The following is a 24,799-nucleotide window of genomic DNA, read 5'->3' on the forward strand; positions in this document are numbered from 1 at the left end:
ACCCTTCTACCCCCACATCGAAGTCGTTAATAAAAATAATGAAAAGTAGAGGTCCCAGAACAGATCCTTGTGGGACACCACTAGTCACAATCCTCCAATCCAAATGTATTCCCTCCACCATGACCCTCTGCCTTCGGCAGGCAAGCCAATTCTGAATCCACCTGGATAAACTTCCCTGGATCCCATGCCTTCTGACTTTCTGAATAAGCCTACCGTGTGGAACCTTGTCAAATGCCTTACTAAAATCCATATAGATCACGTCCACTGCACTACCCTCATCTATATGCCTGGTCACCTCCTCAAAGAACTCTATCAGGCTTGTTAGACACGATCTGCCCTTCGCAAAGCCATGCTGACTGTCCCTGATCAGACCATGATTCTCTAAATACCTATAGATCCTATCTCTAAGAATCTTTTCCAACAGCTTTCCCACCACAGACGTAAGGCTCACTGGTCGGACTATCCCTACTACCTTTTTTGAACAAGGGAACAACATTCGCCTCCCTCCAATCCTCCAGTACCATTCCCGTGGACAACGAAGACATAAAGATCCTAGCCAGAGGCTCAGCAATCTCTTCTCTCGCCTCGTGGAGCAGCCTGGGGAATATTCCGTCAGGCCCCAGGGACTTATCTGTCCTAATGTATTTTAACAACTCCAACACCTCCTCTCCCTTAATATCAGCATGCTCCAGAACATCAACCTCACTCATATTGCCCTCACCATCATCAAGTTCCCTCTCATTGGTGAATACCGAAGAGAAGTATTCATTGAGGACCTCGCTCACTTCCACAGCCTCCAGGCACATCTTCCCACCTTTATCTCTAATTGGTCCTACCTTCACTCCTGTCATCCTTTTTTTCTTCACATAATTGAAGAATGCCTTGGGGTTTTCCTTTACCCTACTCGCCAAGGCCTTCTCATGCCCCCTTCTTGCTCTTCTCAGCCCCTTCTTAAGCTCCTTTCTTGCTTCCCTATATTCCTCAATAGACCCAGCTGATCCTTGCTTCCTAAACCTCATGTATGCTGCCTTCTTCCTCCTGACTAGATTTTCCACCTCACATGTCACCCATGGTTCCTTCACTCTACCATTCTTTATCTTCCTCACCGGGACAAATTTATCCCTTACATCCCGCAAGAGATCTCTAAACATCGACCACATGTCCATAGTACATTTCCCTGCAAGAACATCATCCCAATTCACACCTGCAAGTTCTAGCCTTATAGCCTCATAATTTGCCTTTCCCCAATTAAAAATGTTCCTGTCCTCTTTGATTCTATCCTTTTCCATGATAATTATGAGGGCCAGGGAGCGGTGGTCACTGTCCCCCAGATGCTCACCCACTGAGAGATCTGTGCCCTGACCCAGTTCATTACCTAGTACTAGATCTAGTCTGGCATTCCCCCTGGTTGGCTTGTCCACATACTGTGACAGGAATCCATCCTGGACACACTTTACAAATTCTGCCCCATCTAAACCCTGGAACTAGTCAGGTGCCAATCAATATTAGGGAAGTTAAAGTCATCCATGATAATAACCCTGTTATTTTTGCACCTTTCCAAAATCTGCCTCCCAATCTGCTCCTCTGTATCTCTGCTGCTACCAGGGGCCCTATAGAATACCCCCAGTAGAGTAACTGCTCCCTTCCTGTTCCTGACTTCCACCCATATTGACTCAAAAGAGGATCCTGCTACATTACCCACCCTTTCTGTAGCTGTAATAGTATCCCTGACCAGTAATGCCACCCCTCCTTCCCTTTTTCTGCCCTCTCTATCCCTTTTAAAGCACTGAAATCCAGGAATATTGAGAATCCATTCCTGCCCTGGTGCCAGCCAAGTCTCTGTAATGGCCACTACATCATAATTCCATGTATGTATGTATCCAAGCTCTCAGTTCATCACGTTTGTTCCTGATGCTTCTTTCATTGAGGTACACACATTTCAGCCCTTCTACCTTACTGTCTTTACACCGTTTATTCTGCTTCTCTTTCCTCAAAACCTCTCTGTATGTTAGATCTGGCTTTACTCCATGCACTTCTTTCACTGCTCTATCACTCTGGGTCCCATCCCCCTCGCAAATTAGTTTAAACCCTCCCGAACCATGCTAGCAAACCTACCTGCAAGGATATTGCTCCCCCTCGAGTTCAGGTGCAACCCATCCAATCTGTTGTGCTGAACCAATTAAATTATTAATCAATTGGCCAACTAATCTCTTCTACCTACACAACATTCATGTGCCCGTCTAAACACCTTTTAGAAGTCCCTAATGTATCTGCCTCAAGTATCACCCAGGCACTGCATTCCAGGCACCTACCGCCCACTGAGTTTATATAGGAAAAAAAACATTTCCTTGAAGTGTGCCTTCTGGTATTAGGCATATCAACTCTGGGGAAAAAGATGCTGTCTCTCTACTCTATCTATGCTTCTCATAATCTAATAAGCCTCTATTAGACCTCCCCTCTGCCACTGCAGAGAAAATAAGCCAAGTTTGTCCAACCTCCTGTAATAGCACATGCCCTCTAATCCAGGCAGCGTCCTTCTGCATCCTCTCCAAAGCCTCGACTTCCTCCCTATAACGTGGCAACCAGAACTGTGTGCAATACTCCAAAATTGGCCTAATTAGAGTTTTATAAAGCTGCAACATAACTTCCTGACTTTTGAACTCAGTGCCTCGACTAATAAATGCAAGCATGTCATTATCTTCTCAGCCACCCTATCAACCTGCGTAGGTACTTTCAGGGAGCTATGAACTTGGACCACAAGTTCTTTCTGATCATCAGCACTGTTTAGGGTCTTGGCCTTTACAGAGTGCTGTCTCTTTGCATTTGACCCACCAAGGTGCCACATTTCACATTTGGCTGTGTTAAACTCCATCTGCCTTTCTCTATATTCTTTGCCAGTCACCTGTGTCTTTGTATCATCTATAATGTTACTAACCCTCCCATCTACATTTTCATCAGTGAGATAGACATGTACTTAAACTTCTTAGAGGGAAAGGATATGTGGGAGACTAGGCCAGACATCAAATCAACTTTGTAGGAACCTCCTCTTCTCTGTTAACTTGAACACACAAGCAACCCACTCTGAAGACTCAGGTTACTAAGTTCAATATGTTAACAGACATCCCACCTCTCCCAGAAGTTTCAGGAGTATCCCGCATATTGATAGCTGCTCCCTGATGCCCGGAAATTATACAAAATATCCCGGAAATCGTTTTTTTTTGAGAGGGAGAGGGAGAGTGAGGGAGAGCATCCTGATTGGTCTCTCTTCGTGCTGAGTAGACCTATCAGTTTTCTCTGTGGGCGGGCTTTACAGTCGACCTCAAAAATAATGACAGTGTTGCTTGCTGCACTGTTTGCAACAGTGATTTTTCTATTGCCCATGGTGGGTTAAAATGTAAAAGACATGTTGAGGTGAGTTTAACAGGTGTCATTCGTTCATTAGCCTAGCTAATGTTATTTAAACTAGCTGGCTAGCTGCTAAGGAGATACTTTATTGATGTCCTACGTAATGAGGCCAAACTCCCTATAGACTTGCTTAAAGTTCTAATGGAATAAAAAAAAACAACTCCATGATAATATAATATAAGTACATATTTTAATGACACATTTTCTGCATATACCCAACTTGGTTTACAGATGAGACAAAAATCACTAAACAAAGTATTACATACACCCTTGGAGGTTGACTGTGGTGAGGGGGGGGGGCGGGGGTGCTACTTCCCTGAAATGATTTTTTGCAGGGTGGGATGTCTGTGTTAATAGTTTGTTTATGAGTTTGGAAATAGAATTCAATATTTATAGGCTTTCTTGGAACTTAACCAGTGAAAACAAAGTGAGACCACAGTGGCAAGAGCAAGGGCTGAAAATTTAACATGGAAATTTAAGAATAAGTACTATGTCTCAGGCCTGTGATCTTGAATAATTCTAGAGGAAATCAGAGCATCAGAGACAAACCACAGAGTCAGCGGGAGGACATGCAAACTCCACATGAGGTCAGAATTGAATCTGGGTCATTGAATATGAGACAGCTGCTCCACCAAGTATATACTTCAACATATGCTAACAAGGCTTGAGCATATATTTGAGCCTTTATATACTTATAGTGCTAATATGAAGTGCAGCTCATCATAATTAAGTCTAAAGTTGTTGTTAGCAAATGTTAATATTGATGCAGAATAGGAATTAGAATCAGAAACCTGGCTGACTGAACCCCTTCCATCAAACTAACTTGGACACTGAATCAAATTTTAGAGTCTCCATTCTTGGAACTGCGATCGACTAACTTCGTGCTGTGCCAAGAATCAGTAATACCTCAAATTTATGTGATTTCCATATTGTTGTAAAATATTCATGCAGAAAAATGTTGGAGGAAGAACTTGGCACTAAGTTAAAAAGGTGTTCAAATAGAATGGCTGTGAAGGCCAAGGCATTCAGTATATTTAAAGCAAATGTTGATAGGTTCTTGATCAGTCAGGGTATCAAAGGTTATGGGGAGAAGGCAGGAGAATGGTGTTGAGAAGGATAATAAATCAGCAACATGGAAAGGCAGAGCAGGTTCGAGGGGCCGAATGGCCTGATTCTCCTATGTTTTATGGTCTTTTGGCTGGAAAGTAGCAAATGGTATTCCGTTGTTCGAGAAAGATAATAGGAGGTTGATAGGTTCTTGATTAGTCAAGGTATCAAAGGTTATGGGGAGAAGACAGGAGAATGGGGTTGAGAGGGAAAATAGAGCAGCCATGGTTTTTATCAAAGAGCTAGGTTTAAATGAACATTATAATAGAGGTGAGGCAGCAGTAGAATCACATGAACTTTACAAGTTGCAGTCTCAAAAGTGGAAAGTACTGCCGCCAGTAGCGTGAAAGAAAATTGGGAATACACAAAGTTGAGGAATGCGATATTTTCAGAGATGTGCAGGCTGTGGATAAAATCGTAGAAATAAGAAGGAACCGGGCAGAGATGATTGGAGACCAGGGTGAAGATACAAACTTCAATTATTTAAATCATTGTGGGATGTTAGGTCCAGCAGCACCCCAGAAAGAAATCATACCCTTTGAACCAGGGGTTCCCCACCTGGGTTAATGGTAGGTGTCCATGGCATAAAAATGGTCGGGAACCCCAGCTCTAAACCATTGAATTGGTTCTTACGTATTTGAAATTATAAATTTGGCAGGGTGAATAGCAATTCACTTAATTTTTCATCAGTTTTTAATCTAAATTTTATTTATCTTCACACTATTTATTGTTTTGAATGTTGTTTCCAAATTAATTATTTCATATTTCTCTGTAGACTTTTTAGTCACTTGATCTTGGACCTTTTTGAATGATGAAGGTTCCAACTGGGAGTGCAGTACTAGCTTTATTTCTATGATTATTTCCAATATATAGTTTCACTTCTGTTCTTGGCATTATTTACATACAGATTTGAGCCAGTTGATAAATATATATACGAATTATGAATTTTTATAAGCAACCACTTGGTAAAATGAGATGCATTAATGCTGATGTGATTCATCTTATAAAAGCATATGATTCTGCAACAGAAGGTCATTGGTCTTAGTGCCTCAAATATACAGTTTAGTAATATTAGTTACGGCCTGTTGTGCTGCTGGCATTTAGGGTAACAATGTAGGCCCTCCATCTCCGATGGTGCTCAGGGCTTCCTTCTTCATGTCAGTAGCTTCCTCTCAGTTTTCACTACTGTCCTGGGTGGAGACTCAGGAATACGGTTGCACTCAGATGTAGAACTGTTCCCATAACAGTTTTGTTTTACCAGTCAGGGTTATTAGCCCTAAGCTGAACCCTCAAACCTTGAGGATCAGTGGACAATTCTTAGTCCAGCCTCTACCCTTTGACCTGTTTGGCATGGCTAACCCTACCAAGAGCCAAAGCATAAAGCCTTGACTCCAGTCAACATTGAGACAGGCAAGCCTCCAAACCAGTACAAGGTTGTGGTCCTCTTGGAGGGTACAGTATGTGGTAGAGATGAACTTTGCTTGCTGTTATAACCTTCATGATAAATATATTTGATATAACTTTCCTTATCTTCTGAACTGCAGTTTACATTGAACATGAGTGAAGCAAATTATGATAAATTATTTCGAATCCTAAAACATAAACTTAAAACAGTTAAAATCTTCATGGTGGAATGGACGGAAACTGATTTATATTCTGCACCATGAGAATTCAAATCTAGGCACAGACAGTCAAACAATCTGTAGTCTATTATTGGTGAAAAAGAATACAAAATGTACCTTGCATTGAAATATCACATAATAGTGACATTTCAATTCCAACTTTACTTTCAATAGCACCTGAATGAGTTACAATGTGTACCTCATTTTTATGCTTTTCTCGATGTAATGCATGCCCTTATACCAGTTTTATCAAGGAGCTCCAGGCTTTTTCATTTTCTGTGATGTGTATTCTCAAAGCTAAACATGATCTTCCAGTAGTTATTGTATGCAAATTATAGAGTATTCTTCTTTCTTATGTTATGCAACTATATCTGTCTCTAAATGTGCATAAATTATGTGAAGGACAAATCAAAGTACTCTCAGGGTTTTTACTTAAATTCATGATCAGGTTGTTGGTGACCTCTATGAAGATTGCCATTGGTACTGAAATGGGTTTTATCCTCGGGCTGAAGATAAAATGGATTCCTCAATTTCTTGGTATTTCTTGTCAGTCATTTCAGATAAAGGAAATTTGCTGCAGGATTCTATGTACTAAAGTTATGAAGATAGTTTAACTTTGTTGCCACAGGCGGCTGTGGAGGCCAGGTGACTGGGTGTATTTAAGGCAAAGGTTGATAGGTTCTTGATTAGTCAGGGCATGAAGGTTACCGTGAGAAGGTAGGCGAATGGGGTTGAGAGGAAAGCAGATCAACCATGATCAACCAGACTCAGTGGGGTGAATGGTTTAATTCTGCTCCTATGCCTTATGGTCTTATAACTTACTGCGGAATAGCATCCATTTGCTGTAAAGAGACAGGACACATTAATGACTGCCCCTTAAATGTTCATGTGCAGAGGGATCTTGAAGTCCAAGTCTGTGGCTCAGTGAAACTGACTACATAGGTTGTTAGGGTGATGAAGATGGCATATGCCAAAACATAGCAAGTTTATTCCCCTCCATAAATGCTGCCTTACTTGCTAAGTTCCTCTAACATTTTGTGTGGGTTCAAGATTTCCAGCATCAGCAGAATCTCATGTGTACATGGCATGCTTCCCTTTATTAGCTGAGGATTTAAGTACAAAAATTGGGAATATATTCTGCAGCGTTATAGAACTCTTGTTAGGTTATACTTGGAGTACTGCATGGAATTCTGGCTGTCCTATTTTAGGAAGAATGTTCAGGGTTTGGTGAGGGTGTAGAAGAGTTTTGCCAGGTTGCTGCCTGGATTAGAGGGTATAAGTTGTCAGGAGAAGCTGGACAAACTTAAGTTTTTTTCCCTGGTTTGGCAGAGGCTGAGGAGAATCGAGGTTTATAAAGTCATGAGAGGAGGCAGCTAATATCTTTTCCCCAGTGTTGAAAGTCTAATACCAGAGGATATTCATTTAAGATGAAAGTGGTTAAGTTAAAAGAAGATGTGTGGGATAAGTTTCTTTACTCAGCCAGGGTGGTGGGTGCCTGAAGTATGCTGCGTGGGATGGTGGCAGAGGTAAATACGAGAGAGGCATTCAACAGACTCTTAGATAGGCAAAGGAAATTGCAGGAAATGAAGGAATATGGACATTGTGTCGGCAGATGGGATTAATTTGGTTGGGGATTTGATTATTAATTTAATTAGATAGGCACAATATTGTGGGATGAAGGGCCTTTTGGTGTACTGTTCTATCTTCTATCTACAACTTCAAGTTGGTAGTATCAGGCTATGAGACCTATCGATTACAGTGCCTATAAAAAGTACTCACCCACTTGGAAGTTTTCATGTTTTATTGTTTTACAACATTGAATCACAATGGATTTAATTTGGCTTTTTTGACACTGATCAACTGAAAAAGACTCTTTCATGTCAAAGTGATAACAGATCTCTACCAAGTTAATTACAAATATAAAACACAAAATAATTTTTGGATAAATATTCACACCCTTCAAGTCAGTACTTAGTAGATGCACCTTTGGCAGCAATTACAGCCTTGATTCTGTGTGGTTAGGTCTCAATCAGCTTTTCACATCTGGACACTGCAATTTTTCCCTGTTCTTCTTTACAAAACTGCTCAAGCTCTGTCAGATTGCATGGGATTCATGAGTGAACAGCACTTTTCAAGTCCAGCCACAAATTCTCAATTGGATTCAGGTTTAGACTCTGATGGCCACTCCAGGACATTAACTTTGTTGTTCTTAAGCCATTCCTGTGTAGCTTTGGCTTTATGCTTGAAGTCATTGTCTTGCTAGAAAACAAATCTTCTTCTAAGACACAGATCCCTTGCAGACTGCATCAGGTTTCCCTCCAGAATTTCCCTGTATTTTGCTGTATTCATTTTACCCTCTATCTTCACAAGCCTTCTGGGGCTTGCTGCTGTGAAGCATTCCCACAGCATAATGCAGCCATCACCATGCTTCACAGTACGGATGGTGTCTTTTTGATGATGTGTGGTGTTTGGCTTATACTAAACATAGTGTTTAATCTGATGATCAAAAACCTCCATTTTGGTTTCATCAGACCATAGAACCTTCTTTCAGCTGACTTCAGAGTCTCCAACATGCCTTCTGGCAAACTCTAGCCAAGATTTTATTTGAGTCTTTTTCAGCAGTGGCTTTCTCTTTGCCACTCCCCCATAAAGCTGTGACTGGTGAAGCTCCTGGGCAACAGTTGTATTCAGAGTCTCTCCTGTCTAAGCCACTAAAGCTTATGACTCCTCCAGAGCTGTCATAGGTCTCTTGGTGGCCTCCCTGTCAGTAGTCCCCTTCTTGCACTATCACTTAGGTTTTGAGGACGGCCTGCTCTAGACAGGTTTACAGCTGTGCTATATTCTTTCCATTTCTTCATGATTGACTTAACTGTACTCTGAGGGATATTCAGTGACTCGGAAATTTTCTTGTATCCATCTCCTGACTTGTGCTTTTCAATAACCATTGCACGGACTTGTTTGGGATGTTCCTTTGTCTTCCTGTTGTAGTTTTTGCCAGGATACTGATTCACCAGCAGTTGGACCTTCCAGATGCAGGTGTAGTTTTACTACAATCAATTGAAACACCTTTTCAGCACACAGGTCTCCAAAAGCAGATCTCCGTTTAACTAATTATGAGACTTCTAAAAGCAATTGGCTGCACCAGTGATGATTTGGTGTGTTGTATTCAAGGGGAGTGGATACTTATGTAATCAATTATTGTGTTTTATATTTGCAATTAATTTAGATCACTTTGACACAAAAGAGTCTTTTTCTGTTGATCAGTGTCAAAAAAACAAATTAAATCCATTGTGATTCAATGTTGCAAAACAATAAAACATTGAAACTTCCAAAGGGGGTGAATACTTTTTATAGGCACTGTATGTCTTATTTAAATTGTCCTCTCCTCCCCATCCCCATAAGCCTTTAACAGAGTATTTCTCTAATATGGGAATGAGCAAGTGAAGGTGGACATTAATAAATAGATGGCCATTTTAAATACATTCTGAAAGCTTCAATTCCCACTTTTGACTGTTTCTAACTTTGCTTCTGGTAGGTCATAAGTACAGAGCTGAAGATAAATGTAGTTCAGGCAATGGATCTGGCCAACTTGCTGTAACATGTGATAGCATTCTTTTGTGGTTATATTATTGCTCATTAATCAAAGGTAATGCATTTATTAATAAAGCAATTTGTGGTTAATATACTTTATCTATGGCTTCAGAGTTTACACATACAACAATAACTATTCTACATTCTTTGAAATTTTATCACTCAAAGAAGATAGAGTCCTGTTCTTTGCTCCACTTCAGAACTGCTCCTTCGTACTCTTATGTTCCTTCTCTGTTCTTTTCCTTTTATACCCATTCATATGTTAGAACCAGCTTTAATATCACCGGAATATGTTATGAAATTAGTTGTCTTTGAGGCAGCAGTACAATGCAATACATGATAATAGAGGAAAAAAACCTGAATTACAAATATATATATATATTTGTAATTCAGATATTCAGGTGTCTTTATACTAGAAATATACTGTATACAGAAGTTAAAACTCTTTACATGCTGACAGCTATTAAAATTAGGAGTAAGTTTCCACAAAGTAGTTGTTGAAGTTGAGTCAATGAAAAACTCCTGTGTGTGTATATATACTGTATATAGATATTTATCTTGAATAGTTAAATTAAGTAAGTAGCACAAAAATAGAAATAAAAAAGTAGTGAGGTAGTGTTCCTGGGTTCAATGTCCATTCAGAAATGTCCATTCAGAAGTTTTTCATGACTCATATTCAACAACTACTTGAGGAAATTTATTCCTAATTCTAATAGCTGTCGGCATGTAAAGAGTTGGAACTTCTATTCGCAGTATGCTTCCAGTATAATTGCTAAATTACCACTGAGTTCCACTGATCAGTTGTTGCAGTCTTTTGCAGTTTACCCATTCAAAGCTTTACAGAGTTTGGAAACTTCCGTTAGATCTCTTAACCATTCTAATTTAATTCAACAGAGTCCTAATTATCAAGTATGCTAATAATCTCACTTCATGAGTATTTCATCGAAGAGATTGAGGAATATGTGTCGCCTGTTTCCTGTTTAGATTTGTTCTAAACAGTATACACTGTTCTGTAATTTCCAGGTAGAGATATTAACCTGAAGTGCCTGTTGAAAACTGAGCATTTTAACCCTTCAATATATTTACCTACTCCTGGGACGAATTTCCAGTTTTAAGGCACCCAGCTGAACAGGTGGCACAGATGGTTACTCTGGGCTGCATCGGATTGATCAGATCTTCATGAACAACACACATAGAATGCTGGAGGAACTCAGCAGGTCAGGCAGCATCTATGCAAAAGAGTAAACAGTTGACGATCTGGGCCAAGACCACTACCCAGGACTGAGAAGGAAGGGGGAAGACATCGGAATAAAAAGGTGGGGGGAGGGATGAGGCCACCCTCAGGGTGGAGGAGCAACACCTTCTATTCCGTCTGGGTTACCCTTCCACTGTGATGGCATGAATATTAATTTCTCCTCCCCACCACTTTCCTCTATTCCCCATTCTGACATTTCACTTTTCCTCCCCTGCCTATCACTTGCCCCTAGTGCCTCTCTTCCTTCTTTTAGCTAATCTCTTTTTCACCACCCCCGCCTTTTTATTCTGGCATCTTCCCCCTTCCTTCTCAGTCCTGGAGAGAAGTCTCAGTCTTTTCCATTGATGCTTCCTGACCAGCTGAGTTCATCCAGCGTTCTGTGTGTGTTGGCTTGGATTTCTAGTAACTGCAGACTTTCTTGTGTTTGAGGTCTTCATGATGTCGTCAGGACCCTGTTCACTTTTAACTTGGAGGCTGAACAGCAAATTATAGAAGTTTCCAGTCAATGCACATTGGCAGCAAATAGATTAAACTTCAACAGGCTTCAACAGAGTTATTTTTATTTTCCTTGAATCAAGTGGAACACTCTTAATGCTCACAGCAATAAAATAGCTCCTTCTCCACCACATTCCTGATGAAATGTAGCCTGTGGAATGGTCCCAGCTATTGCACCTGCCCTGGTTAGGTGTCTCACTCTGCTCCGTCCGCCACAACAGACAGGATCTCCCGGTTGCCACCCACTTCAACTCTGCTTCCCATTCCCATTTAGATATGTCCATACATGGCCTCCTCTACTGCCATGATGAGGCTAAGCTCAGGTTGGAGGAGCAACACCTCATATACCGTCTAGGTAGTCTCCAGCCCCTTGGTATGAACATAGAATTCTCCAACTTCCGGTAATTCCCTCCCCCTCCCTTCCCTTATCCCTATTTCACTCTGCCCCCTCCCCCAGCTGCCTATCACCTCCCTCATGGTTCTGCCTCCTACTACTACCCATTGTGTTTTCCCCTATTCTTTCTTCACCTTTCCTGCCTATTCCCTCCCTGCCTCCCCTCCCCCACCCCTTTATCTTTCCCCTAACTGGTTTTGCACCTGGAACCTACCAGCCTTCTCCTGCCCAGCCTCCCCCCACCTTCTTTATAGGGACTCTGCCCTTCCCCCTACAGTCCTGACGAAGGGTTCTGGCCCGAAACGTCGACCGATCTTTTCCACTGATGCCGCCCGACCTGCTAAGTTCCTCCAGCGTGTTGTGAGTGTTGCTGTTTCACTCAATATCTGAGCAATAGTCATTCAACTCTTGCTAACTTTGGACCTGAATAAGTGGAAAATTGATGCAGTTGCATATCTGCCTGGAGATAGTTGGCTTGGAGATGTCAATGGAATGGTGATGAATGGGTCATTTGATTGTTTATGTAGTTAATGTTCCTCATTTTTCTTCAATCAAAAAAAAGCTCTTTCAAGGCAAAGATTGATAGATTTTTGATTGATTAGGACATGAGGGGATATGAGGAGAAGGCAAGAGATTGGGGCTGAGAGAAAAAATGGATCAAATGTTCAAAGGTCAAGTTTAATGTCAGAGAAATGTATACAATATAAATCCTGAAATGCTTTTTCTTCATGATGAAATGGCGGAACAGACTTGATGGGCCAAATGGCCTAATTCTGCTCCGATGTCTTATGGTCTTGTATCTAATTTTCTAGATCCCTCAGATGCTTACTCAATTAAAAATGTTGCAATGTGGAATATATTTCCAATTATTTTTCCAAGACCAGAGCCTTCACACTAATTCAAGTAATACCACATAACCATAGACTCATCTGTAATATTTTTTCAGAATTCCCAAGTTTCCATTTGCGCTGCTTCATAATTTGAAGTTTTCAGAAAGTTGATATTAAGATTGCAATTCTGAGGCTAGTTTAGTAAGTCATTCCACTACTTCTTTCAGAGTAAATGTGAGGAGTCAGCATCATTTTGTCTCAAATGTGAAAGTCCTTTTTTCCCTGCTGAGGAATCTGATCAAATGACTTTTGCATAGTAATTTTTCAACTGGTGTGTTAAAACATTCAAAGTACATTTATTACAAAAGTATATGCGGTATACAACCGAGTTTCATTTTCCCACAGACAGCCACAAAACAAAGAAAACCAGGAAAACCATTCTAACCTACTTCCAAAACACAAAAATATTGCACAAATGGTATGGTAAAAATATGAGCAAAAAACACAGAATATAAAACACCAACTCACAAAGTCATCATTGAAATAGTCAAGGCATATTCAGTTCAGCTCCATTCAGTTCATTTTTCTTGTAAGTTACTTGAGTTAGAGTACTAGATATAAATGGTTGCTCTTTCAAAAACAACCAAAAATTAGGAGATTCCAGCACACATGAACTGCTGGAGGAACTCAGCAGGTCTGGCAGCATCTATGGAGAGGAAATAGAGCTGATGTCTTGGGCTGAGGCCCTATGAATTGGGGATTTCATTTGTCCAAATATATCTATATTATGAGGAAAAGTAAGCTGAAATGGATATGGAAAGTGAATGAGAGGGGAGGGAAGAGAGTAAGTCAAAAATAAAGCCACGGGATTACCATAAATGGCGTGTTGCCTCAGTGGTAAGAAACAAACTTTAGATATTCACTGATTCTACAAGACTCAGTGTGCAATCCTTTGCTTTTTGTGTATTTACTGGTGAGGATAGGATTTTAAATAAGCATGTGACCATGTGTTTGAGCAGGTGTTCCCAACCTTTTTAATGCAATGGACCAAAACCATTAAGCAAGGGGTCCGTGGACCCCAATTTGGAACACCTGCTTCAGAGCTCCAATGTGTCAATTCTTAATGCAGGGTGTGGATGGGAGGAGGCGATGGAAGGCACAATAAGTGCTGGCATTGCTACAACGTCCACTTGAGAAGTAATAAGAATTACAGAAGAGGCTGAGAAGAGGTGTAACTGATATGTGACAAGTTTTGGGGCCTAGACAGAGTAAATACAGCCTTCAGCTATTTTCTTTTGCAGAAGGTGTCAAAAACCAAGGCACGTAGCTGTAAAGTAAATGGCTAGAGGATTAAAGGGAAGACAAGGCAATACTTTTGACTGAAGGCTTTGGAACTCTCTGCCTGAAGGACAGAACCTTTAGCACAGTATAAAAATGTTTGGATAACCTGTAGACCTGCACATTAAGTGTCGGCAGGTAGAATTCAACTGGGTTTTTTTTTGATCAGTTCAAACAAAATGAGCAGATGGCTTCCTTCTATGTCATAAATAACACAGGACAACAAATTTTTTTGGAAAGTGCATACTCAGAAATTTTTTTTGTTTATGGTAAACCTCTTGAAGCTGAACACAAATATAATTTCAGACAATTTGTATCACGTAGGAATTTGGAGAATCACGAAATTATCTTTTATTGAATATAATGTGTTTAATGGTATAACGGCTGATGCTTTGGAATAGTTCAACTAAGCTAAAAAAGTTTTTATGATTTTCATTTGTACTCAGTGTTTGAGGCTTCTCGCTTAAGTGCGCAACAATAATCAGACAGCAGTGATGGATTCCAGTTGCTCTGATACCATTTCTCCATGACCAAAATGTCCTGGTGAAACCTTTCACCATTCTCATCACTGACAGTGCCAAGATTTGCAGGGAGAAAGTGTAAATGGGAATGCAGAAAATGAATCTCTGTGACATGTTGCACTTCATGGTTTTGTATGTTTGAAGCATGTTCTCAACTAAGTGCATGTAGTCTGGTGCTCTGTAGTTGTGAAGAAATTTTTCAGCAACATCCTTGAATGCCTTCCCTGTAATTTTCTCCGGTCCCACTAGAAGTTCTAGTCATTGATGACCTGTTAGATTTGTGGACCAACAAAAATACCTTCCTTAATCTTGGCATCAGTTATTCTGACTTGAATAATGAATTGAAATAACAAATATATTTGATTTCAAAAGAACGGTGCATGATAGGGAAATTTCATGGTAATTTTCATGATCAGCAGCCTAAAATCCATAAGGTATACCCCAAAATATTCAGGAAGTAAAATCATTGTTGTCCAGTGTTACTTGTGATTCTTTCTGTGATTTTTAATTGCCACAAACAAAAGTAGAATCTGAAATGTCAATGAAAGCCAGGACAATGAATTAACTGTAACACACAGTGAATATTGAAATATGAAAAACAATTGAATATATAATATGCTTTGAGTCCCAGAGAAATTATCCAGGAAACTATTGTAGACCATACATATTGGTGCATTTGTACATCTTTCATTTTCAGGGAATCTTGCGATTTGGTTGAATTATGTGTCCTTCAACAATGATAAAATGTTAATAATACTAAACCCCTCCACCCTGTTTCAAATCTCTCACCACAACTGCTGGTTGATGGAAGCTTTTCTCAAAAAGTAATAGAGAAAGTGAATCCAGGATTGAAAAGCTTGTCTTATGAGGACCGGATGATGGCTCTGGGCCTCTACTCACTGGAATTCTGAAGACTGAGGGGTGACCCCTTTGAGAATGTTAAAAGGCCTCAATATAGTGGATGTGGAGAGGGCGTTTCCTTTGGTGGGGGGAATCTAAGAACAGAGGATACAGCCTCAGAATAGAGGGGCATCCTTTTAGAATGGAGATAAGGAGGAACTTTTTTAGCCAGAGGGTGTTGAAGCTGTGGAATTTGTTTCAACAGGTGGCTGTGGAGGCCAGGTCATTGGCTCTGTTTAAGGCAGAGGTTGATAGATTCTTGATTAGTCAGGGATATAGGAAGAAGGACTGAAATTGGGGCTGAGAGGGAAAATGGATCAGCCATGATGAAATGGCAGAGCAGACTCAATGGGCCAAATGGCCTAATTCTGCTCTTATATCTTATGGTTTTATGATTTAAACAAAAGTCATTCTAATGAAAATAGGTGTTATTCAACTGAGCATTTTATATGGCATCGCAATGCACCCAAGAATTTTATGATGCTGGAGATCTGTGGGAGGGCTGTGGAGCAGCTTGCAAAAGACTCTATTAAATGACCTTTTGCAGAGTTGACAAAATGTTCAGTAGTTCTTTTGCCAGATTGGTGATTAGAACAAGGATAGGGCTCTTGAAAGGATGCGGCTTAGAGTGAAAGCATGGGGAGAACATGATCCCTGTGGTACCATCTGGTGCTGCTGCTGTGAGGTGGAAGCTGGGCACCCGGCTGTCCCTATTTCCTTTAGGTGACCTTCTTGAATACAAGACATGCTGACATAAATAATGTAGAATGTAACTTATTCTTCAAGTCTAAATTCGATTGCAATGATATACTTTCTGTAAGCTGTAGTGATACCTTAGCTGTGGAAAATGTGTTTCAAAGGATGTGCCTGTGCTAAAAATATTAAGGTATTGTATTTCCTCAATCTGAAAGGGTATTTAAATCAGAAATTGGTTTGACACTGCATTCAACCCTGGTTAACTTGTTTGCCAGTGCGATTGTATATGAAGCATTTGTATTGAGGCATCTTGATGAAAATTAAATTAGCGACCTTACTGAATGTTTCCATTAAGTAAAACTTTCATGTTAAATCTTCTGCACTTGGAATCAATTGGAGTCTGAGAAATTATTCTTCATCTGATCCTAACGTCCTCTAGTATCATTTTCCTCCAATAATTTATGTCCATTTTAATGTGCATATTCAAATTTGAATGGGGAAAATAAAGAACAATTGTCCCCACGTGTCATTACAGTTGCCATTCAGTGGACACAAGTAGTTGCCATTTCTGAAAATAGCAAGAAAGATTAATTCATTTTGATTCATCAGTGTTGATCCTGCTGTCTAACTCTCGGGCTCAAATTCATATCCCAAAGGAGAACTTCTTTCCAAGAATAGCCTTTGACAGTTTCAGTCAGCAGAGCAGCATGCATAATTAAAGAAAGCAACCCCTACCATCTTGCACTGTGCAATAGTCAATGGAATGAGAAGAGGGTTGAATGCCAGAGAGCAGCAGGGATCAGAGGTGAGAATATTGTCAGGCTTTGAAAATTTCGTACATGCAAAACGGGCAGTTATTGTGTGAAAAAATGTATATTTCATTCCTCAATAACTATCCTTGTCATTGATAAGGACATGGGCAATATTATTGAGTTGATTTTGATTCAGAAATATCGATCTTTTATCCCTATTTCTCCCTATGAGTATTTATAATATCACATGAACAAACAGCATATACTAGAGATGCATCTGAGATCTTGGCATAAAGGCTTCCTGTTTAATATTTATGAGCCATCTAATTTGGCTGGTGCACTCGGTACTGATCAAAGTGAAGAATGCCGCTGCAGGAAAGCTCTGTGCCTGTGACAAACATCAGTGTCCTAGTCTGTCAGGGCTGCTCAAGCAACAAATTGCATTTTGCTAAAGCACGTTCAGCTCTTTACAGCAGTGAGCTGTAACCATCTAATTTTGCAGGGGTTATCTGGATTGAAGAATGTTTACTAATGCTTTCTTCTGACTTTCTTCTTCCCGAAGGTTTACTCAACCAACTGGGTCATGTAGAATCCTGTAACTTAGGACGACCACGATGGGAAATTCTATATGGAGTGGAGCTGGTCTTCAACCTTGCCTGCAGCGATCTATTTGACTATTAATTGGTTTCTGGTCCTTGATGAGATTAAAGTGCAGTTAATCTACGTTAGAAATCTACAGTGCAAAAAGAAACTAAAAACACTGGATATTTCAATTGTCTTGACTCAGCCGAAACTTAGTTTCATTCAGAAGTATTAGCACTGCTATACCTGCCACAAATATTTTTTACAAAGCTGCAAGCAATACCATATGCGCGATGGGTGACATGACGAACAGTGCAGTGGATTTCTATCCAAAGAACCAAAGAAGTGAATCCAACCATGCAGGTGAATTTGGGTGTTCTCTCAATGAACTTCGCTCTCTTATGGAGCTACGTGGATCAGAGGCAGTGCAAAAGATACAAGATACCTATGGTGATGTGAATGGATTCTGTAGACGTTTGAAAACTTCACCAACAGAAGGTAAGGCTATTATGTGATGAATATGAGCACATGCTGGCACTGAGGGAGGTATATTTAATGAAAATATTCATTATCTCAGTTGTTAATACATGGCAAATGCATTCCTTTAGCATGCTCAATGACTTGTGTCTGCAAAATGTCACATTAACCTTTGGAACAATAGATTACTGTATCAACTACATTCTGTATAGAATTTGGTCAATTTGACAGTGTGATTTGCCTCTTTGGGTGAGGATATACAGCACGTGGTAGTAATTTTGCTGTTGTGAATAATAGATTTGATAATTATGTCAAAACACAGTTTTTAAAACAAGATTGCTTTCATTACTTTCCCACTGTATTATTTCAGGCTCCTTGTATAAAATCAGGCATCATTGCTCCTACAGTGATGTTCAAGCAGCAACTAGAAAAAGCCATGGCAGAACAGCCTGTAGTTTTGATCTGACCTTGTGTGCAACTCAACAGTTTACCTCTGTAATACCTTTACCTTTGGATTTCCTGTGTATTAAAATCCCAAGTTAGAAAATTTCTGATAGACATACAAAAGTACAGCACATGAACAGGCTCTTTGACCATCATATCTGTGTCCATTGTGATGCTAAACTTCCATGTCCCTGTACGTGGTCTGTGTCAGAATCTGGTTTAGTTTCACCGGCATATGTCGTGAAATCTGTTGTCTTTGCGGCAGCAGTACTATGCAACATATAACAAAAGAGAAAAAAATGTGAATTACAGTAAATATGTATGCATACTGTGGGAAGTGAGGGAGGAGATTGCTGAGCCTCTGGCAATGATCTTTGGATTATCAATAGGGACGGGAGAAGTACCAGAAGATTGGAGGGTTGCAAACATTGTTCCCTTGTTCAAGAAAGGGAGTAGAGATAGCCCAGGAAATTATAGACCAGTGAGTTTTACTTCAGCGGTGGGCAAGTTGCTGGAGAAGATCCTGAGAGGCAGGATTTATGAGCATTTGGAGAGACATAATCTGATTAGGGATAGTCAGCATGGGTTTGTCAAGGGCAGGTCGTGCCTTACGAACCTGATTAGATTCTTTGAGGATGTAACTAAATACATTGATGAAGGTAGAACAGTGGATGTAGTGTATATGGATTTCAGTAAGGCATTTGATAAGGTACCCCGTGCACAGCTCCTTCAGAAAGTAATGAGGCATGGGATCCAAGGAGACCTTGTTTTGTGGATCCAGAATTGGCTTAACCACGGAGGCAAAAGGTGGTTGTGGATGATTCGTATTCTGCATGGAGGACAGTGACCTGTGGTGTTCCACGGGGATCTGTTCTGGGACCGTTCTTCTTTGTGATTTTTTTATAAATGACCTGAATGAGGAAGTAGAAGGGTGGGTTAGTAAATTTGCTGATGACACAAAAGTTGGGGGTGTTGTGGATAGTCTGGAGGGTTGTCAGAGGTTACAGTGGGACATTGATAGGATGCAGAACTGGGCTGAGAAGTGGCAGATGGACTTCAACCCAGATAAATGTGAAGTGGTTCATTTTGGTAGGTCAAATTTGAAGACAGAATATAATATTAATGGCAAGACTCTTGGCAGTGTGGAGGATCAGTGAGAAATTGGGGTCCGTGTCCAGAGGGCACCCAAAACTGCTGTGCAGGTTGACAATGTTGTTATGAAGGTGCTTGGTGTGTTGGCATTTGTCATCCATGGGATTGAGTTCAAGAGCCGTGAGGTAATGTTACAGCTATATAGGACCCTGATCAGACCCCACAATACAGAGTACCATGTACAGTTCTGGTCACCTCATTACAGGAAGGATGGGAATGCTATAGAGAGAGTGCAGAGGAGGTTTACAAGGATGTTGCCTGGATTGGAGAGCGTGCCTTATGAGAATAGGTTGAGTGTACTTGGCCTTTTCTCCTTGGAGTGACAGAGGGTGAGAAGTGACTTGGTAGAGGTGTATAAGATGATGAGAAGCATTGATCATGTGGATAGCTAGAGGCTTTTTTCCCAGGGTTGAAATGGCTAACACGAGGGGGCATAGTTTTAAGGTGCTTGGAAGTAGGTACAAGGGGCAAGTCAGGGGTAGTTTTTCACACAGAGAGTGGTGGGTGCATGGAATGCACTGCCAGCGAGGGTGGTAGATGTGGATACAACAGGGTCTTTTAAGAGACTCTTAGATAGGTGCATGGAGCTTAGAAAAATAGAGGTCTATGCGGTACGGAAATTCTAGGCAGCTTCTAGAGTAGGTTTCATGGTTGGCACAATATTGTGGTCTGAAGGGCCTGGAGTGTGCTGTATATTTTCTATGTTCTATGTAGTAAGTAGTTAAACTAAATAAGTTGTGCAAAACTAAAACTAAAAGAAAAATAGTGAGATAGTGTTCAAGGGTCCATTCAGAAATCTGATGGCACAGGGAAAGAAGATGTTCCTGAATTGCTGAGTGTGTGCCTTCAGGCTTCTGTACCTCCGTCCTGATGGTAACAATGAGAAGAAGACATGTCCTGGGTGGTGGTGGACCTTAATGATGGATACTGCCTTTCTGAGGCATTGCTCCTTGAAAACGTCCTGGATACTACAGAGGCAGTTTACAACACTCTGCAGCTTATTTCAATCCTGTGCAGTAGCACTTCCCCTCCCGCCAATTCCATGGTGATGCAGCTGGTTAGAATGCTCTCCGTGGACTTCTGTAGAGCTCTGCAAGTGTCTTTGGTGACATAACCAACTTCCTGAAACTCCTGATGAAGTATAACTGCTGTCATGTTTGTAACTGCATTGGTCAGGGTAGATCCTCGGAGACGTTGACACCTAGAAACTTGAAATTGCTCACAATCCATACCCCACCTGTTCATGTGTCTGTTGATATGCCTCTTAAACATTGTTATCATTTCTGCTTCTACCACCACCCCCCCCCCCAAACCTGGCAGCATTTTCCAGGCACACTCAGTGTATGAGAAAAAAAACTTGCCTTGCAAGTACCCTTTAAATTTTCCCTTTCTCACCTTAAACCTATGCCCTCCAAAATTTAACACTTCTTGCAAGGGGAAAAAAAAGCCTCTATCGTCCCTGTCTATGCCTCGTATAATCTTATGTCCATCTATCAGGTTGCTCCTCAGTCTCTGATGTTCCATAGAAAACAATCCTGCAAGTTACTGAGAAAGTGTATTATTTATTTATATTGGATGTAGTTACAATTCAAAGAATTGCGGCATTTTTTACCACACTTGATTGCACTGGGCACTGAATTGAAAATTTCTGCTGAAGGGTCATTGACTTGAAATGTTAACTTTGGCTCTCTCTCCTTTGATTCTGCCTGACCTGTTGAATATTTCCAACTTTTTGCTTCTTTTCCGATTCCCGTTACCTGCAGTACCTCATTTTATTTATTACACTTGTCTTCTGATTACTAAACTGCATCTTCCAGCCAACATAAAATTAAATTCCTGTAATGTCAGCTTTAAGCCATCTTATTTGTTCATGCTTTCTTATAACACCTGCTCTCTCTAGACTACTTTACCTTCTAGAGAGATGAACTTAAATTCAGCTATATCAGCATTGGATCTTTTTTTTTTATCTTTGATCTCCAAAGCCACTTCTTTCCCTCACTTCATGTCCCTGCTTTACCTTCAACCTTACTTTGATTTCAGCCTCACTTGTGCTCCTGGCCTTTTGCTTTACTATTGGAAATATTGACTTAACCCTGTTAGCTCCACCCTCTTGAATTTCTTTCAAAGCCTCCAAATTGCATTCCCTGTTCTGTCATTCTGTCAATTACCTCTTCCACCTTTTCTCAACTTTGTGTTTACTTTCCGTACATCTCCCAGTGCCTAAGAGAACTGTTCTAAAATATTGTTCGTTCGTTATGTGCCATATCATATGACGTGGGCAATCATGGACTTTTCATACAAAGGCTGGTCAGGCGGCATCTATAAAAAAAAGAGTAAACAGCTGATGTTTCGGGCCAAGACCCTTCATCTAATGTAATTTACTTCCAACTGGTTGCCCTTTGGTCTCCAATGCTCCACAGAAAACAATTCTGCAAGTTGATGAGAAAGTGCATTACTTATTTATGTTGTGTGTAGTTACAATTCAAAGCATTAAGGCATTTTGACTGTTAAATCCATTTTCCATAGATGCTGCCTGACCTGCTGAGTTACTCCAGCATTTTGTGTCGGTAGATTTGGAATTGCAGTGACTGCAGACTTCTTCATGTTCACCGTCTTTCCATGACCATGGCAGTTCTTGGCAAATTTTTCTACAGAAGTATTTGGATTGCCTTCTTCTGGGCAGTGTCTTTACAAGATAGGTGACCCCAGCCATTATCAATACTTTTCAGAGGTTGTCTGTCTAGCGTCAGTGGTCGCTTAACCAGGACTTGTGATATGCACCAGCTGCTCATACGACCATCCACCGTTGCTCCCTTGCTTTCATGTGACCCTGATTGGGGGGGCTAAGCAGATGCTACTCCTCGCCCAAGAGTGATCTGCACACTAGTGGAAGGAAGGAGCACCTTATACCTCCTTGGTAGAGATATCTCTCCACCCCGTCACCTATTTTAGATATGTTATCTTTATAAGAGTTATTATATATGCTGATTGAACGTATATCTGTTATAGTTAATGGGTTTGTTGTCCTTAATATATGATGTGCTGTGAGATTCCGTGTTGGAGTCCACATCAGCTTTTGGGTTCTCTAAAATTCACGGCACCATAGTGGATAACATGACACTGTTACAGTTTGGGAGTTCGGAATTCAATTCCGGTGCCATTCTGTAAGGAGGCTCTGCACATCCTCCCCAGAGAATGCACAGGTTTTCTTCAGGTCCTCAAGTTTACTCCTGGAGTCCAAAGACGTACTGAGCAGGTTAATTGGTCATTGTAAATTGGCCGGTGTTAATCGGATTTGTTGGGAGGTTACCGGGGTAGTATGGCTCAAAGGGCCTGAAGGGCCTACACCGCACTTTATTGCTAAATAAATAATTCTGTGGACTCTTTCTTGGATTTTCCTCCTCTTCTCTGAAAGCCTCCACTCCTGATGGTCAATGGTTGACAAGTGCAAACCCTTGTGTAAAGCACTGATAAGACGGAATATCTGAGCTGATCCATCAATCATTTCTATTACAAATTTGGATTTGCTGCTGCATTGTGTTTGGTTAAAACTCACACATGAAACATGTGAAATTTACTGCACTGATCTCTGGATAACAATTCATGGAATAGGACTGGTGCTGCAGTGGTTATGTTACTAGACTAGTGATCCAGAAGTCTGGACTAACTGTTCAGAGACATGAGTTCAAATCCCACAGTGGCAGCTGGGGAATGGAAATTCAATTAATTAGTCTCAGTAATGGTGACCATGAAGCTATCAGATTGTCATTAAAAACCCATCTGGTTTGTTGATGTCCTCTACCCATTCTGGTTTATATACCACTCCAGACTCTTAGCTGAAGCAGCCAGCAAGTTATTCTGTTGTTTCCAAAACTGGTTTGTTAAAGCCGAATAAAATTGAAATCAAATGGAGCTCCGGTAACAGGCCAAGGGACAAGAGATGACATTACAATAGAGGGCTGTATTGGAGGGAAGAATTATATTGATCTTGGAGTAGATTTTAAAAATGGGCACAGCATTGTGAGACAAGGTGTCTATACTGTGTCGTAGGGTTCTGTGTTCTGTGAGTGGAGAAGTGACAAAATAATTTCAGGCAAGTTCATCTCACAAAATTTCCTTTATGTGTATTAGTGCCTCTAGTATCAGAGCTGTCCCAGGGAAGAGTAGAAAGAGGAAAACAACTGATATGTTGTCAGAATAACATGAGAAAATGTTTGGGGTTCTCAGCAGGTTTATGAGCATCTTTGCCGAGGAAAATGAGATTATTATTTTAGGTTGAAGACCTTTTATCAGAGCATTAGCTTGGTTTTCTCTCTCCTCTGATGCCACCTGTCCTTCGAAGTGACCCCAGAATCTTCTGCTTTGTTTTCATATTTCCAGCGCCTGCTTTTCATTTGTTGACAGAACTGCACCTTGCAGCAACGTGCATCTGAAAAGACATTGAACCCATGATACCTCACTCTTTTTTTTATTTCTGGATTTTATTGCACTACTTATTTTTAACTTAGCTATTTAATAGACATATATATACTTGCTGTAATTCAGTTTCTTTCCTTTATTTATTTCTGATGTATTTCATTGTACTGCTGCCGTAATGTTAACGAATTTCACGACATATGCCGATGATGTTAAACCTGATTCTGAATTCCCATCTCAGTTCTTTGAATATTCTGCCTCAGGAGACACAGCATGGTTTTGGCCCTGAGAGTGTTCACCATTGACACTTGGTTCTAGAACCCAAAACACTACAGGGTTCATTACCATTGAGTCACACCACACCTGCTCAGCAGGCTGAATGCTGAAAGGCATAGTTCTTGGACATGGCAGATGGTGGGAACCAACGCAACAATGGAATTTCTTGACTGTGACCTTGCCAGTCGTCCTGCTGCAGATGCAACCAAGATTGAAGAGTTCCTCTTAGAGATGAAGCACGCTGAAGACATCCTTTACTTTAGCATGTGGTTAGTCGTAAGCACAAGAAAGTTTGCAGATGCTGGTAGTGCAAAACAACACAGAAAATGCTGGACGAACCCAGCAGGTCCGCTGGCATCTACAGAAATGAATAAGCAGTCATTGTTTTGGGCCAAGACCCTTCCTCAGGACATGATAATGCTGGAAATCTGATAGAAAAGTCAAAATCAAAGACCTGCAGATGCTAGAAATCCGAAATAAAACTTGAAACTGCTGGATACACTCAGGAGGTCAGGAAGCATCTGTACAATAAAATTTTCCGATAAC

General features: G+C 40.7%; 1 protein-coding gene across 7 annotated transcripts in view; it reads left to right on the forward strand.

Moving 5' to 3' along the window:
- The window catches only part of atp2b2 (ATPase plasma membrane Ca2+ transporting 2), a 933,917-nt gene that overhangs the window by 523,424 nt on the left and 385,694 nt on the right, over positions 1-24,799 (forward strand). For all 7 annotated transcript variants that reach the window (XM_072280310.1, XM_072280309.1, XM_072280312.1 and 4 more), the window contains one exon: positions 17,469-17,986. In XM_072280310.1, coding sequence (XP_072136411.1) covers positions 17,782-17,986 — 205 coding nt within the window. In that variant the 5' untranslated portion in view covers positions 17,469-17,781. The remainder of the gene's footprint in view (positions 1-17,468; positions 17,987-24,799) is intronic.

The sequence above is a fragment of the Mobula birostris genome, chromosome 16 (genome assembly GCF_030028105.1).
Source record: "Mobula birostris isolate sMobBir1 chromosome 16, sMobBir1.hap1, whole genome shotgun sequence".
NCBI classification, from domain to species: domain Eukaryota; kingdom Metazoa; phylum Chordata; class Chondrichthyes; order Myliobatiformes; family Myliobatidae; genus Mobula; species Mobula birostris.